Source organism: Podarcis raffonei, chromosome 17 (genome assembly GCF_027172205.1).
Source record: "Podarcis raffonei isolate rPodRaf1 chromosome 17, rPodRaf1.pri, whole genome shotgun sequence".
NCBI lineage: Eukaryota > Metazoa > Chordata > Lepidosauria > Squamata > Lacertidae > Podarcis > Podarcis raffonei.
Window position 1 is genome coordinate 22,263,774 of NC_070618.1, and position 15,714 is coordinate 22,279,487.

The 15,714-nt window shown below is 45.5% G+C and overlaps 3 protein-coding genes across 3 annotated transcripts; 1 reads left to right on the forward strand and 2 right to left on the reverse strand.

The window, feature by feature from the left end:
- Positions 1–464: 464 nt before the first annotated feature.
- LOC128404983 (E3 ubiquitin-protein ligase Topors-like) lies at positions 465–6,154 on the reverse strand. Its single transcript, XM_053371130.1, has 2 exons — positions 5,944–6,154; positions 465–4,158 (listed from the first exon to the last, which is right to left on the reverse strand). Exons 1-2 carry the CDS (start codon positions 6,016–6,018, stop codon positions 1,201–1,203), a joined length of 3,033 nt encoding a protein of 1,010 aa, XP_053227105.1. The 5' UTR covers positions 6,019–6,154; the 3' UTR covers positions 465–1,200.
- A 412-nt stretch (positions 6,155–6,566) lies between these two features.
- SMIM27 (small integral membrane protein 27) lies at positions 6,567–9,103 on the forward strand. The gene is made up of 2 exons (XM_053371145.1): positions 6,567–7,336; positions 8,147–9,103. Exons 1-2 carry the CDS (start codon positions 7,199–7,201, stop codon positions 8,255–8,257), a joined length of 249 nt encoding a protein of 82 aa, XP_053227120.1. The 5' UTR covers positions 6,567–7,198; the 3' UTR covers positions 8,258–9,103.
- A 1,247-nt stretch (positions 9,104–10,350) lies between these two features.
- Positions 10,351–14,757, reverse strand: NDUFB6 (NADH:ubiquinone oxidoreductase subunit B6). Its single transcript, XM_053371143.1, has 4 exons — positions 14,453–14,757; positions 12,741–12,833; positions 11,691–11,735; positions 10,351–10,500 (listed from the first exon to the last, which is right to left on the reverse strand). Exons 1-4 carry the CDS (start codon positions 14,684–14,686, stop codon positions 10,435–10,437), a joined length of 438 nt encoding a protein of 145 aa, XP_053227118.1. The 5' UTR covers positions 14,687–14,757; the 3' UTR covers positions 10,351–10,434.
- Between the last annotated feature and the right edge of the window lie 957 nt (positions 14,758–15,714).

A 15,714-nucleotide genomic window follows, 5' to 3' on the forward strand; every position in this document is an offset into this window, starting at 1 on the left:
AACCCCCAAAACCTGGCAAATTAAGAAGACATCACTCTTCTGTATTTTAGTATAAAATCTATTTCATTTCTCTTTTATAGACCAACCCAATTTTCCCACATCTGAAGTTAACTATTCATTCTAAACAGCTCATTTTGTTGTGCAGCATCAGCAGCCGACACAAACATCACTTTGCAAGATCTGCTCATGGGGAATAGCCAACGAAACCTTTTAGGACCTTTCGCTGGTTCCAAACCAGAGCTCTCACCTTCCCATGTCTTCTCCCCTTACATCCTCGGCTGGCAGTCCACTTAAATAACAGGAAATCACTATTTCTTCGTCTCCCATCATTGAGGAATGACACTGCTAGATGATCTACAAATTCTGCAGTTTTGCTTTTAAGATAACCAATATCTAGCAATATTCAATGTGTGGTCAGCTTTCACAAACTGGAAAGCAAACAAGCGTGTAGACGGTAAACATAATAGATTTCAGGAACGTCTTTATTGGAACTCCTATGAAATACTTGCTCAAAGGGCAGCCTGAATCAAGATTATTTAACAACCATGGATCTTTATTGGTGGGGTAGGGTACCTCAGGTCTGGATCCAGCAGCCCACTGCTTTCAAAAGGGTGGTAGCCAATGTAAATCATATTCAGAATAGAGCTACTGAAATGTTAATTGATTTCAATGGGTCTACTCTTGAGTGTGACTTTGTTGGGTACCACCCAGAGTGCATGAAGCAGCACAGGAAGAGAGGAGCTGGGAAGGGGAGGGCAGTAGCAGCAAAAAGAATATGGTCTGCAAGTGATCCATTAAAGTGGAGAATCAATGGCACAAAGCAAAGTCAATCTAAGCAGATCAAGGACATGGCAAAATTAAACATGAATTTATTTCCTAACATTACATATTAAAAAGCTATGAGATACCAGAGGGTTTATATTACAGGGGTGGCCGGCGGGGAGGGGGGGCAGGGAAAGGAACAGTATGATTTTGTGACACAGGAAACATAAAATCTAATGGGGAAGGGGGTTGGAGATTAGTGATGTTCTGCTTTCTTGGGCTTATGTATAAAAATGGGAGGACAAGACCTTTATGCATAAGTGATTTCATAATTCTTAGCACAGAAACCATGAGAAGGTTTGTCACTTTCAAGAAAAGTCTGATTGGGGGTAGGGGGGCGGGAAACATCCTCGTTCAAAAACAGTTCTGTCTTAGGAGTTATACGTTCTGCTCTGACAAGTCCAATTGACATGAATGTTCAATAATAAGTTTCCTTGAGATCCTTAACAGCAAAGGCGCTCTGGTGGTTGGCAACAGGCTGGCAGATTCAGCTTCTACACTGCTAGGCTGATTTCCTATGCTAGATGAAGTACCACAGTCTGTCAAAGTAGGGGTGTGTCCGTTGGCTGCTCCTTGCGGCTGTACATCCCCATTTGAAGTCACATCTTCTACCACCGTCCTAGTAGTTGAAGTAACAATGCTGTCCTTGTCCACACTTTCCAGTTCATCAACTCTGTCATAATTACAGTCTCTGGCTTCCAAGAGCGACGAAGGAGACTCTGCCTCTCTCTCATTTTGCGGGATTGTAGGACTCCAGGAAATGCTACTTTCATACTCTGTGTTCTCCTGGATCTCAGTGTCCTTATCACTGTCACTGTCAATTGTTATTACCACCGGAGAAGAAAACGGGGAAGGGCCAATGTGGTTCTTGCGTGGCTTCCTCTCTCTTTTCCTCTTCTTTTTATGATGCCTTGCCATTTCAGTGGCTTTCCCTTCATAAATAATCTCCACGCTTGGGCTCCTTGATATTTGCATCCTTCTCTTCTGCCGACTCTCGGCCTCAGGCTGTCTGTCCGAAAAGCTCTCTTTCTTTTTGTCAAAGCCCTTGTATTTTTCAAGGGCGCTTGCATCTTTTGCCGAAGAGGCTTCCTCACTTCCCGCGTGGGCACTCTCCAGGTGACGGGTTTTATATTTCCTTTTCCCGCTGGGCTTCTCAGATCGCACTCTCTCGGGCCCTCTGGGAGGAGTCCTTGACCTGCTGCTGGAGCGACTTCTTGATCTGCGTCTCTCATAATAGTAATACCTGCTTTCTCTGTCACCTCTTGGGTTTCGGGTATTCATCCGTTCAGAAAAGGACTGCATTCTGTAGTCAGGGCTGGCAGACTGCCTTGAATACCGAGCTCTGGCCTGAATCCTTCTCCTGTAAGATGATTCATACCCATCTCGGGCTGAATTTCTGCTGTAAATGGTGCACTCCCATTTGTACTTGGCGTCTCTTACGTAACTGTCTCTTACGTAGTAATCACTGTCTTTGCTCTTTGATCTGCTTTTGCTGTTGTCGTTGCTGTGTGATCTAGAACGGCTTAGATCTCTAGATTCAATGCTCTCACTACTCACAGAAAGAGCTTGGCTTTTCCGAGACAGACTCTTGTCTCGGGTTCTTGACCGCTTCTTGTCCTTCCTATGTTTATGTCTGCTACTGTCTCTTTTCCTTTTCCGTTTCTCCATACTGCGATGCTTCCTCTTGCTTTTCAGGCCACGATGCTCTCTGCTACGTGAATGCGATTCACATTTCCTCCTTTTGGATAAACTGTAGTCATCGTCACCATCTCTTTTTGTAGGGGAGCTTTGTAGCCAAGATTGGGTAGCTGGTTCTCTGGTTGTACTACTGCCCTCCTTTTCACTCCTTTTGGATTTCCTTTTATTGGATAGGGATACACTGGCTTTATAACTGGTGCTCCCATTTCCAGACCCAATGGAGAACGGTGATGCGGACCCACTGGCATCGGTGTCACTAAAACTGTGATACTGGATGGGCTGCACTGCCTTCACATCTTTGCTTTTCTCGCCAGCAGATTCCTCAGAGTCGGAAGACAGCTCCACTAGTTCGGGCGTTCTCTCTGCTAACGGCTTCACATAGCCAACAATAACACAGTTGTCGGAGGAATCGCAGCTGTCACCATTCATCTCCACGATAGCCGGTAACTGAGCCTGCAACTCAACTGGGTTAGCAGAGGGCTCTCCATCAGAGCTTTCCGAAGTGTCCAAAGCAGTAGATACAGCGGCACGAACTTGCTCTGAAGTGGAGTACGATGGACCAGGCGTCTCATCATCCCATGGTGCCTGACCAATACCAGCTGCAAAGGAACTATGGTCTTGTTCTTGAGCATCTGCCTCATCTGGAGAGATTGTAATAATGGAGGAATCAGACCGGCTCCCTTCTTCGTAGGATGGAGCAGGGCAATCATAATTTGCATGCTGATCGTATGCCTCTATGTTAAAGGGGCATCTGGCAAAGCTGATGAATTCGTGCAGAAAGTGCACCGTGCGATGAAGTAAGAAAGGCTTTAAGTCATCAGCAAATGCCTGGCTCTCCAGATCGTATCTGGTCACATTACTCATGATGATATGCTGCACAATGTTGACCAGAGACCCATGAGCGCCGAACAGGACTGTGAGCTCACGCTTTAGCCATGGAACGAGCCTATGGAGGCAGGCAGGATTCCTGCGGAAAAATTCAGCCGATATGTCTCTATAGCGCCCTCCGTCCTCAATGCTCCTGACACGTGTGCCAGAGCGGTACAGAGCTCTTCGGAAGTTGATTATCTCCTGCTCTTGAATCTGACGCATGGACCTGCCTTCTAAACAGGCTTGTCGCCTCGAAGCTAGACGCCTGATCATTTGCTGCATTTCTGCATTTCTCTGCCTCGTCGTCTGGCTGGATAACCCTTCAAACAAAATCCCATTGTCTGGAGGGGACACTGTTGTTCGAGAAGAGGAACTTCTCCGGGGATAAGCTGACGTACGGCGCTCCCTTGTTAAAGTTGTCCGGTAACGGAATCGCCTCCCGTCAGGATTAGCGAAATAGTCCGTGTCTGAAGGTCGGACTGTATAAACCTTAAAGTCATCTTCTGATCTCATGCTGTGCACAATGGAGTGGAAAGGCTGTTTGCAGAGCGGGCATTCGGCCTTGTTTTTGGACCACTCCTGCACGCAACGAAAGCAGAACTTATGCCAACAATGGTCCAAGTAGGCCACATTTTCAAACTGGTCCAGGCAGATCGGACACTTGGAGTCTGGTGAGGAATCTGAAGACATTGTCTGATGCAGCTTATTGGTGCCAACTTTGGGTGAACAGCGATCCACTGTGAAGTCTTCTGTCACCGATGCCACATTCTGCAAATAAGAAAAAAGAGAGGCAATGATCCACGTGCACTCAGCAATCTGTGATCCAAATCAATGATCCAAATCAATGATCCAAATCAGTGTTGAGTTAGCTGGAAGTGAAATTACACAGTGTCAGCCAACTGAACCTCCAACCACAGAGAAGGGGATCCTCTGGTCCATGAGCTTAATCTGGCCTGCAGCCCTGGAAACAGTCCCCTATCATTATCCCTAGGCCATGCACCATTCTCTCATACCTGTTCTGTTAAGTCCACAGTTGCAGAAAGCTATTTTTGGCTGCTGAAGCAGAGAACGCCATCCCTGCTTTACCAGTCCAAACAGTTTCTATACCGACAGCAGAAGAAACATATTCCATGTCTCCATAACCAGGATGGCAAAGCACAGAGGGAGAAAAAGCGCAAAGAAGAGAGAGGCAGCAGTGAAGCTGGGTCTAATCACAACACAGGATACAACACTGCATCAATATTATCTAAATAATGTGTCTGTTAAAGGTGTGGCCCTTGACAGCTGTCATTTCAAAGTTTGGTGCTTTGGTCAACACGAAAGCCCTTAGCACAAGGTGGTCCAATGCACAGCCTAAGGGACACATGCAGCCCTCAAGGCATTTTGGGCAGTCAGTTTTCGGCATCATGCTGCCTCCCCAAAGCTGTGTAAACGATGTGCCTGACTTTGGGAAGGAGGCTTGAGGGCTCTGACAGGGTCCTACAATTTGCCCACTTTCTTCCCCAAAGCCTAGTCAGTGCTTTTGCCTTCCCTGCACTACTTCTGGAGCCTCCTTAAAACACCAATTCAAATGCATGGAAGCTCTATGAGGTTCAGCTACTTTTTAAGCTGCTGGTTTTGGCTGAGAATATTATATTTTGTGGTTTTCTTTGGAACGCCCTCCCATCAGATGTCAAGGAAATAAACAACTAACTGACATCTGAAAGGCAACCCTGTATAGGGAGGCTTCTAATGTTCGGTTTTACTGTGCTTAATTTGTTGAAAGCCAACCAGAGTGGCTGGGGCGACTCCCCCCCCCAATATATATTATATGACTGGTTATATATTGGTTATATATATATATCATTTGTTTCCTTACAACCAAGCGGTATGCACATTGTGTTTCTTGTACATAATGTTGATAGTGACATTGATGACAGGTGAGTAACTATATAATGTTTAGAAAGCAGCCCTGTATAGGGAAGCATTTCAAGGTTTAGTGTTTTATTATGTACTGATATATATTCAGGAAGGCACCCAGAGTGGCTGGAGCAACCTCCCCCCCCCCCATATAATATAATTTTATGTGATTGGTTATATATATTATTGGTAATATATATTTCTGGTTTCCTTACGGCATGTAAATTGTATTTCCTGTACATAATAACGAGAGTAGTGTTGAGTCGAGCAATAATAATGACAATAACAACAATTTATTATTTATACCCCGCCCAACTGGTTGGGTTTCCCCAGCCAGGCTGGGCGGCTTCCACCAAAACATTAAAATACAATCATTTTAACCAAACCCCCACTTTCTCCCCACCACCTACCACACTCCCAGGGGGAGGGCGGGGGGGGGGACCTTAGACTGACACCGGCGACCCAGGGGAGCCAAGGAGCATCCAGGCGCAGGCGCGAGACGAGAAAAGCGAGCGAGCGAGCGCCGGGACGACTGACTGGCCGTGTGCCGTTAACAGCGGAGGGAGGTGGGGGGGGGGGGCAACGGAAGCGGAGTGCCCGGATGACCCGACCTGCTCTCTCTCTCTCTCTCCCCCCCCCCAGCCCAACGCTCACCTGAGCCTTCGATCTCTGGCGCCGGGGGCCGTTGGCCCCGGAGGCTCGGCTGCGAAGCTCCCGCGGGTCACCCATCGGCGTCGAAGGCGGCTGTTGGGCGACAGCGGCGGCGGCGGCGGCGCTGCTCCTCAGGACGGCTCTGGCCCTGGCCGACCCGGATACGCAACCTCTTCCCTTTCCGGGTTAACAGGAAAACTTATTAAAATTACCCCTGCGTTGGTTTATATCACTCACTCACTCTCTCTCACACCCACAGGCCCCCTCCCCCATCCCCCCAGTGACGCCACAGTTGTGGCCGTTTGCTGTCAATCAAGTGAAGCCCCCCCTCCCCCAGCCTTATAATGTCGGTTTCTGCCCGGTTTTGTTTTTTCCCGTCCAACTCCCAGCCCACCCTTGCAAATCTCTTCTCTCTAATATCTATCTATCTATCTATCTATCTATCTATCTATCTATCTATCTATCTATCTATCTGCTGTCTGTCTATAAGCCATAATAAATAACAAGAGGAAAGAGGAAAAATCTTTTTAAATAATTCCTTAAAGATCAACTAAATATAAGGTTTCGTGTGTAATAAATCGTCTACAAGCCAGTGTCTCCCAAACACCGCCTCTTTTTGGACTACAATTCCCATCATCCTTTGCTACTGGTCCTGCTACATAGGGATGATGGGAGTTGTAGTCCAATCACCGCGGGAGACCCAGGTTTTAAAGCCATGCAGATATTGAATTAGATAGATCAGCGAGCCTTCCTGGCACTATTTTTTATTTCTTTGTAAAGGATGAGTGGGGAATCAAAGCCTTCCTATATAGAAACCGTTTCCCCAAAGACGCCCGCCGTGGGTCCGGGTACCCCAAGCGAGCGGGGAAGCGAGGCTCCTTTTTGGCGCAGGAACCGTAGCATCCCGGAGCATCTCTCCTTGGAAGCAAGTCCCGGAGCTCCACGAAGCTTGCTCCCAAATAATTGGATCGCAAGCGTTTTAAAGCTGCGTTCCTATGCACAGTTTAGCCCGGGAAGGAGCGCCGCGCGGGACCTGAAAGCAATATGCATGCTGAATGCTTCTTCAGGGAAGGGAGAACTCGAACCCAGAGCCAGGCGTGCTCGGTAGGAGCTGAGCCCCGGGACTGGTACTCTCGGCGGGTTTGCAGCCGTTGGCGCCTCTCCTGCGCGAGAGAGAGTCCGGATCGCGCGTGGGGTCCGAGGAAAGGGTTGCCCTCAAGCGACGGGACGGGTCGAGAGCTTTGCTCCCTTAAGGAAAATGGCTCCCCGGGACGCAGCCGCTGGTTCCCTTTCCTGTTCACGCAACTTCCCGAGACTCCGCTGCGGGTTGCGAGTCGGAGGGAGCGCGAGAATGGCGCAAGTCATCCGGAGGACGCTGGAGTGGATCTACTCGCTGGTAAGGCGCCCGTTGCGCTCCTGTTTCCTTTTGGCCTCTTCCGTAGCAAGCAGGGAGTCATGCTCCTGACGCCCTTCGTGGCAACAGGAAGTTTGGTAGGCGGCGGTTTGGGCTGCGATCCTGTCCCGTGCCCACCACCGCTGAACTCAGTGAGGCTGGTTGCTGTGCAGACAGGCGCAGGATCCTGCATTACTGAGCTGCAATCCTATGTACGTTTCCTGGGTACGCAGGCCAAGGGCGCATATGCTGCAATTCACAGAATTGAAGAGTTGGAAAGGACCCCGAGGATCATTTAGTCCAACCCCACTGAAATACTGGAATTAATGAATATACAGCTGTCCCATATGGGGATCGAACCTTGCAACCATGGCGTTATCAGCACCAGGCTCTAATTATAATGTAGGTTTTTCATTTGGAGCACTGGCCCCAGCTGCACTGCACTTTTTGTCTGCGGCCAGTGAATCCTGAGAATTGTAGTGCAAGGGTGCAGAGAGTTGTTAGGGGAGTCCTGTTCCCCTTGCAAAAATACAATGTGGTGGTTTCACAGTCTCCCTTCCCAAGGAACTCTGGGAATTGCAGCACTATGCGCTCTATAGGGGTTTCTGTAACGACTCCTGGCACCCATAGCAAACTACAGTTTCCAGCTTCCTTTGGCAGAAGCCATGGCTATTTAAAGTGGTTTAATGCATTTACTGCTTTAAATGTATGGCACAGGGCTGCTTAAGAAAAGCCATTTTATTCTGCTTGGAAACAAGCTTCCCATGTCAAATGTAAATGTCTATAAACACCATTTTATTCTGCCTTTAACAGATTCTTCTCACCATTGTATTGCTTTCATGGGGATATGTCATTTATGCAACACGAATAGCAGCCAAATGGCAGCTGAAGGAAGACTACCCTGCAGAAACACAGAATCTGTGAGATATTCAGCAGCAAAACATCCCCACAGGCCATGCAGCAATGTGAAGATATCCACAGTTGTTTTATTGCGGCTGGAATGAGTTGTGAAAATCTGAATTCAAAGATAGCAAGAAGATTTACAAAAAAAATAAAAAAATACTGAAACTTCTCAAATCAGGATTAAAGCAAGAAAACACCAGGAAGGAATTTATGTTCTTAGTCAATGAAAAAGAATGTTCTCTTTTCACATGCCTGTTTCTGCTAACATCAACTAAGAAGACAACTTTTAGAGTTCAGATCCCTTCCATTTCACTGATTCGGATACATTTCACTTCAAGCATGGGGCTTTAAGTTGGCATCCTAAAAGAGCCTGTTTTAAATATCTGGATCACTTCTGAACAGATTTTATCAGCAAACCTGATTTATCACATGTATAGTGAAAATGAATGAAATCCAGTAGTTTTTTCCAGGCCTCCTAATGTCTTTTACTCTTTCTGAAATCTAAAAAGAGAAACAGTGTGTGCAGTGCTTAGTGTCAAACTACCATCTGGGAGACAAAGGTTCAAATCCCACTCAGTCATGAAGCACACAGGGTGAGACTTGGCCATCCTCTCAGCCTAACATATTGGCTGAAGTTTTGCTGCATTTCTTTTATAGGTTTATTTATATGCATTGCTCTTCTTTCGTACTTTATACCATCCTTTATGCTTTTAAATTTTCTAAGTCACTTGGAGATGGTTTATGTGCGAATAATGAAAGGAACAAATAATATCCCAGAGCTGTTGTAAGGATGAAATAAAGAGGTGAACCGTCTCCCACCTTGAGCTACTTGGAAGAAATGCAAGAATAAATAACATTCCAAATCAGTTCGCATCTCTTCTCCCTCCTTTGAGAAGTTTTCCTTCTCCCAAGACTGAGCTGATTTTCCTTTTCCGTCACAACCAGTCTGATCTTCAACTTGAAGTGTAGAATTTATCACTGTTTACTAATCTCTGTTCGGCAGCGATAGCATTCAGCATGGCCTTGCTGTCTGTTGTGAGAAATTTCTGTAAGAAGAGTGTGCATAGCCTCAGGATCACCATTGTATCTCTCCTTTCCACTTGGGTCAATGTGGCAATTGGCCCTGATAGCCAAGCACAAGACAAACTCATTATTTTGAGCTGGAGAGGTCACTCATTAATTCCATGTTCAAAACAGATTACAGAATTCTACTGTTGAAGCAATAAATTGGTAACAATGCAGCTGTAAATTATTTCGCTGGATTTATTTCAATAAAACAGTTATCATACATATAAGTTGTTTTAACAGCCCAGACACAGAAGTGTTGGAATATCTGAAAGCAATATAATCATTAATATTTACAATGCAATATCAGTAATCTATTAAGAGATTAAAGGTGAGTAGTAACAAAATGAAGGGCTGCGCTACTTCTGAACAGTACATCCTGCATTCCAGTCAAAGTTCTATTTTCCAATGACTAATCTCAAATGACAGTACATGATTTTGAAGAAACATTCTTACTCCTCCCCATCCCGATAGTTTACATTGTCCTCAATTAAGCAGAAGTATATGCTTATCAAATCCTTGTAAAAAAAGATCCTATACTGTACTTTATAAGGTCATTTTTAAAGGGTTACTGCTTTTTTATGGCAGCATAATTTATATGTAAATCTAAAGTGTAGCTTTAGTTTCTTTTCCTGTTTGGCTTTGTTTAGGTATCAAATGGGTTCATTCTGTTGTCTTTTAAAATGTTGGTTAAACTGTTTAGTGTATTACACTTCATGACCTGAATAGTTTTAACTGATGGTTGAAGCCTGCGCTCTTCCCCCCCTCTACCCCCAATACAAGCCAAGCTGCAATCTCTCCTTGGCCTGCATCCGGAATTATAATGAGTGAATTCAATAGCAACACCTACAAGAATTGCACTGAGAGACCCTGAGCACATTATCACATGCCATCCCTTTCTTTGGAGTAGGGAGTCCACGCTATCAGAAAATGCTATTAATTTGTAAGATTGTTCACTGCTGTGTGCTGTGCAGGGATGTTCCATTACTGTTCTGAACAGCAAGTCAGAGAAATAATATGTTTATTTCAAAAATGAAAAGCCGTACTAGTAGTCTGGAAGTCATCTTTATTGTTAAATTTGATACATCCTGAAGACAGACACGCATCTGTAGTTTTCCAAGTTCTTGAGCCTCTTAATGATGGCTGCTGGGTATTTCCAATGGGGGAACTACTTCCCCTGTCTCCATAATTATGTCACCCTAAGAAGTTAAAAGAAATCATATTTTTTGTTGTGACACAGTTGTTTTAGACACAGAATGAAGTACATCCTTCTTCAGTACCAATTTTGTTCCTATTTCTGTACATTTTGGAAATATTTTCTTGCAAATCAGAAATTCCAACTATATAACTGATTTACTAAACTCACTCTTTCAAAACCACGTATACTTTGCTATACAGGCAACTCTTGACTTACATGGGGTTGTGTCCCGGGGATAGCTCCTAAACCCAAAATTGTGTATTGACAAAACCCATTGGGTTCAAGGGCGGGTGGGATTGCCAAAATCTTTTTTTCTTGGGTACCTGCTCCCTTTATTAATTTTTTTAAATTGCCAAGTGCATAAAGCTGGATGTACACAAGTTAAATGCGCGTTAAGTTGCAATTTACCTGTACCATAAAAAAAGTCTTCCTAGAGCAGAGAAATGAGTATACTCCAAACCTGTTATCTGTGAGTGAAAATGTTCACTCTGGAACTGTATTTCTCATACCAGGAACAGAGAAGGACTCTTGTGTATTTACACCAGCCCCACAGAAACAACAAACACACTGTTTTCAGGGGCCCTATACACGTGGGCCGAAAGGTTGTAGGGGGTTGGATGAGAATACCCTCATTCATGGTCCTTCGAGCTCTACAATTCTATGAGCTATAGGTAAAAGTTTTAATATGTGCTACTGGTTTTGTGCTTTCCCTTACCCTGCATACAAAGGGTAGGTAACCATTTTCAATTCAATGGTCCCATTCTCTCATGGGCAGCCCTCCAGAAGCTGCAGGACAGGGTGGGAGGTTGGGTAGTCAGAGGCAAAATCAGACCTGGCCAGTAAAAAATGGGCAGAGCAGCATGCCTTTGTCCAGTAGGATACCTTTCAGTCACACAAAAGCCAGAAGTTTCTCTATACACACACAAAACTCTCCTGATCCTTCACCAAAGCAAGCAAAAGGGATCACCACGGTTCATGAACATATTTCAGCCAGGCATAAGCACTTGAAACCGCAGAGCAGGAACAGTGATGTATATGGCCTGAGAGGCCATAACACAGGACTGGACGGAGAGACCCAGAGGGCCTCATTGACCCCTCAGGTCTGAGGTTCTCCACTCCTGCTCTGCAGAGTCGCTTTATTAATTCTCTATACAGCAGACTGCCAAAGGAATAAAAGCAAATTTTACTCACTGGGTATAACTTGGGCTTCGTCTCGACTATTCCGTATGGCCGACGCTGTGAATGAAAATAGCAATCTTAAGGATCCCAAGGGAAGTCGCCATTCTGGAAGCTCTTTGGGCATTTTGTTATACCCTGTCCCATCTCAATAGCTTTTCAGTCCCTTGTAGCTTGCAACTACTTTGCTATGCCGAAGCTCATTGTGCCCTCTTAAGTGAGCCAAAGTCCTCCACAGCTGAGAAAAACATACACATCCCAATAGAACACTACACTCCCATGAACAGGAAGATGCAATCTGATCTTTGGCATTAGCACAAAATTATATGAACTTGTTTAGCTATTTACACTGCCCTTTTCTAGGCGAAACACCTTCAGAAAGCAGCTTAAAAATATAGCAAGTATAGCTACAGTGCCCAAATCAAAAGCAACAGTATGTATGAGGAATTTTAGCCAGTCAAAGGTATATTTTTAATGGCAAAAGAATCAAAAAAAGTTTGACTATGTATTTTTCCCATACACCAATCCCCCTTTGTACTGTGTGCCTAAGCACCTACTGAATGTACTATTAGTGCAGTCAGCTTTGACAATCTTGTTAAGCTGGGTGGGAGGAGAGCAGAAGAGAAAAGGGAAGAGGCTGTATGGCGCTTCATCTGCCAACCAGTAACTAGAAATGTCAAAGCTCATCATTCTAAAAATTTTGAAGGTTTCAGGCAGCGACTTGGCATTGGCTACTGGATACAAAGTGTTCTGTTGTTGTAACTCCTGTTCCCCAAAAGGGAAGGGCACCTTTCAACTCCTTAAATCTGGGGGACCGGAGTTAAACTTTACAGCCAAGATGTTGCTGGAGGAAAATGATGTCACACAGACAGGGAGTCCAGCCTCCTGGGCTTAAGAAGTTGGCCGTCTGTTTCTAAACAGCAACCTATGATTTTCAGCAAAAGGCAGGTTGGGGATGTGGAGAAAAGCACCACAGAAAAGGTGCTTATATATATTGTATATCCATAAATCTATGCTCATGGCTAGGTCCCAAAGCTGTATTACAAAATGCTACAAAATACATACCGCTAGGTGATACTTGGTGTAATAGTGGGCAAGCCAAAAAGGAATAAGGAGCCGAACTACAAGAAACTTTGAAGCTTTGTAGGTTTTGAATACCTAAAAATAAGCAGTTTTTTCTTATTAGTTCCTGACATCTTAAGAACTTTGATATAAACAATATTTTTTTCCATTCATAAAAATTAAAACAAATAGTTTATGATTAATTCACGCCAGACTTTGGGCTACTTCGAGTGCCACAATATACCATGGTTAGTCATAAGAGGAACAAACTCCAGCAAGGCTTGGGGTTGCAACCTCACCCCTTCTTGTCCAGCACAGCTGCAAGAAGTTCCTTGGAAGGTAAAAGCGGCTTATAAATGTAATAAACAAACAACTGCACGCTAAGCGAATTGGCAAATAAGCAAGTAAAATAAATGAATACATAAACAGGGTTGTTGTGAAGATGAAACCCATATGCACCGCCTTGAGCTCCTTGGAAGATAAATTATTATTATTTATTAAATTTGTACACCAGCCCATACCCGCTGGTCTCAGGGTGGTTCACAGGATATAATCACAATATAAAAACAGAGAAATACATAATCAAAACAAAAACCACCCAAAGGGGTTTATAAATGTAGCAAACAAATAGGTAACTACATGAAACTGCTGGGTGGGGTTGTCAGCAATATACTAATGACACTCAGCTTTATTTCTCCTTTACATCTGCAGCTGAGGCAGTGGAAGTGCTGGACCAGTGTCTTGTCTCAGTAATGGACTGGATGAGAGCCAACAAACCGAAATTCAATCCATATAAGACAGAGGCACTGTTAGTGGCTCCTTCACTAGACCGGATGGGTGGGAGATCGACAGCTCTTGCTGGGGTTACACTTCCTCTGAAGGAGCAGGTTCGTAGCTTAGGGGTCCTCCTGGATCCTTTGTTGTTGCTCGAGGCTCAGGTGGCCTCACTGGCTGGTGGCCCAGCTACACCCCTATCTGGACAGGGATAGCCTAACTACTGTTGTCTATGCTCTGGTAACCTCAAGGTTAGATTACTGCAAGGCGTTATATGTAGGGCTGCCTCTGAAGAGTTTGGAAACTTTAGCTAGTGCAGAATTCAGTGGCAGTTTGAGCACATTACACCGATCCTGGTTCTGAATGCACTGACTACCAGCTAGTTTCTGGGCCCAATTCAAAGTGCTGGTTTTGACCTATAAAGCCTTAAACCGCTCAGGACCACAATACCTCAAAGACCCCCTCTTCCCATATGAACCTACCCAGACCCTGAGATCATCTTCCGAGGCCCTTCTTCGTGTGCCGCCTCCTCAAGAGGTCCAGAGGGTGGCAACACGAGAACGGGGCCTTCTCTGCGGTGGCTCCCCATCTCAGGGCGGTTCATAGGATAAAATCACAATATAAAAACACAAAGATACATAATTGAAACAAAAACACCCCAGGGTGGTCTATCAATGTAACAAGCTAGGGATGATGGGAGTTGTAGTCCCAAAGCATCTGGCGGGCCGAGTTTGCCTATGCCTGATTTGGATGAACTTCAATTGAACCGTGAACTGAAGGTGAATCGAAGTGGTTCATTCCACAGTGAACTGGGAATTAGTTCCTTTTTGGGACATCTTGAACTTGCACTAGTTCCTTTCTGGAGGCCGAGTTTGCCTATGCCTGACCTAAACCCGCGAGGAAAGAGAGTCTCCTTGGGCCTCCCTCCCTCCCCGCCTCACCTGCTGCCTCCAGAGCCCGCCAGGCTTGAGGAACCCCTCCCAGAAGCCTTCCACCAGGCCGGGCTTCCTCGGGGGCAGGACGGGCTCCCTGGGGCTCAGCTCCTGGTCCTTCAGCCAGCGGCGCCGCAGCGCCCTCAGCTGCTCCAGGCGAAGTTTCTCGTCGGCCGTGTAGCCCATCGTCGTCCCCTGAGGGACGACCCCGCCGCGGCCCAGCTCCGAGCCCGGAGGAGCCATCTCCACACGCCTTGCGCTCCCGGCCCCGCGGCGCGACCTTGCCCGGCAGCGGGCAGCAGCAGCAGCAGCACGGCGACCGAGGGACAGGAAGTGGCGTCACCCTCGCGCGCCGCCGCCGCCGCCGCCGGACCCCATAGAGACAGGAAGAAGGAAAAAAGGGTAAAGTGACACACGGTTTCATACTTCCGGCGATGCGGGTGGGGTTCTTCGTAGGCACCTTTCCCCCTCCCAGTACTTTTCAATGTGGGCTTCTTAAAAAAAGTGATTTTGTGGAGAATCCGCAAGCAGAACGCAGTAAGCGTGAAAAGAAAACCCCAGTAACGTCTTTCTATCTAGTTTTTCAGGACGGAGAGCGGCTCCCTGCTTTGCGTAGGAAGTTCGCATTTTGCCCCGGAATCTGCGGCTGCTCCGCTGCTATGCATGGCTCTACCCTTTTTCTGGCTCTGGGGCGCGGCGCCCGCATCTTGAATCCAGCAGAAACGGATCAAACAGAGCAGAGAGCCGAGCTTTCCCGTTTATCACCTAAAAGAGCCTCACTTGAATGTCTGAGGTCTCCTCCCGTATTGTATATTAATTTCTATTTTATTTACGTCCCACCTTTTTATTATTTTATATTTTTATTTTATTTTATTATTTTATATTTTTATATTTTTATTTTATTTTATTATTTTATATTTATATTTATATTTTATTTTATTATTTTATATTTATATTTTATTTTCACCCCACCTTTCTTCTTCAAGGAGCCCTGATCACATTCAAATTCATGGCATCACCCGCAGCCAGACTTGCTTTGGTTTAGCTGTTTAGCATCAAATCACCAAGCCTCACTGATGGGTGTTCAGTAGGGCTTTCTTCCGAGTAGGCATGGTTGGGCTTGAGCTGTTAAGAATGTGGGAATGAGCTGGATTTGCTGAACTATCAGGACGTGTTGATAAATGGATCAGAACATTCATCCATCCTTTTATTGGCATAATTTAGACAATAACATCATAAAAGAGAAAGAAATAAAATAAAAAAGGGAAGGA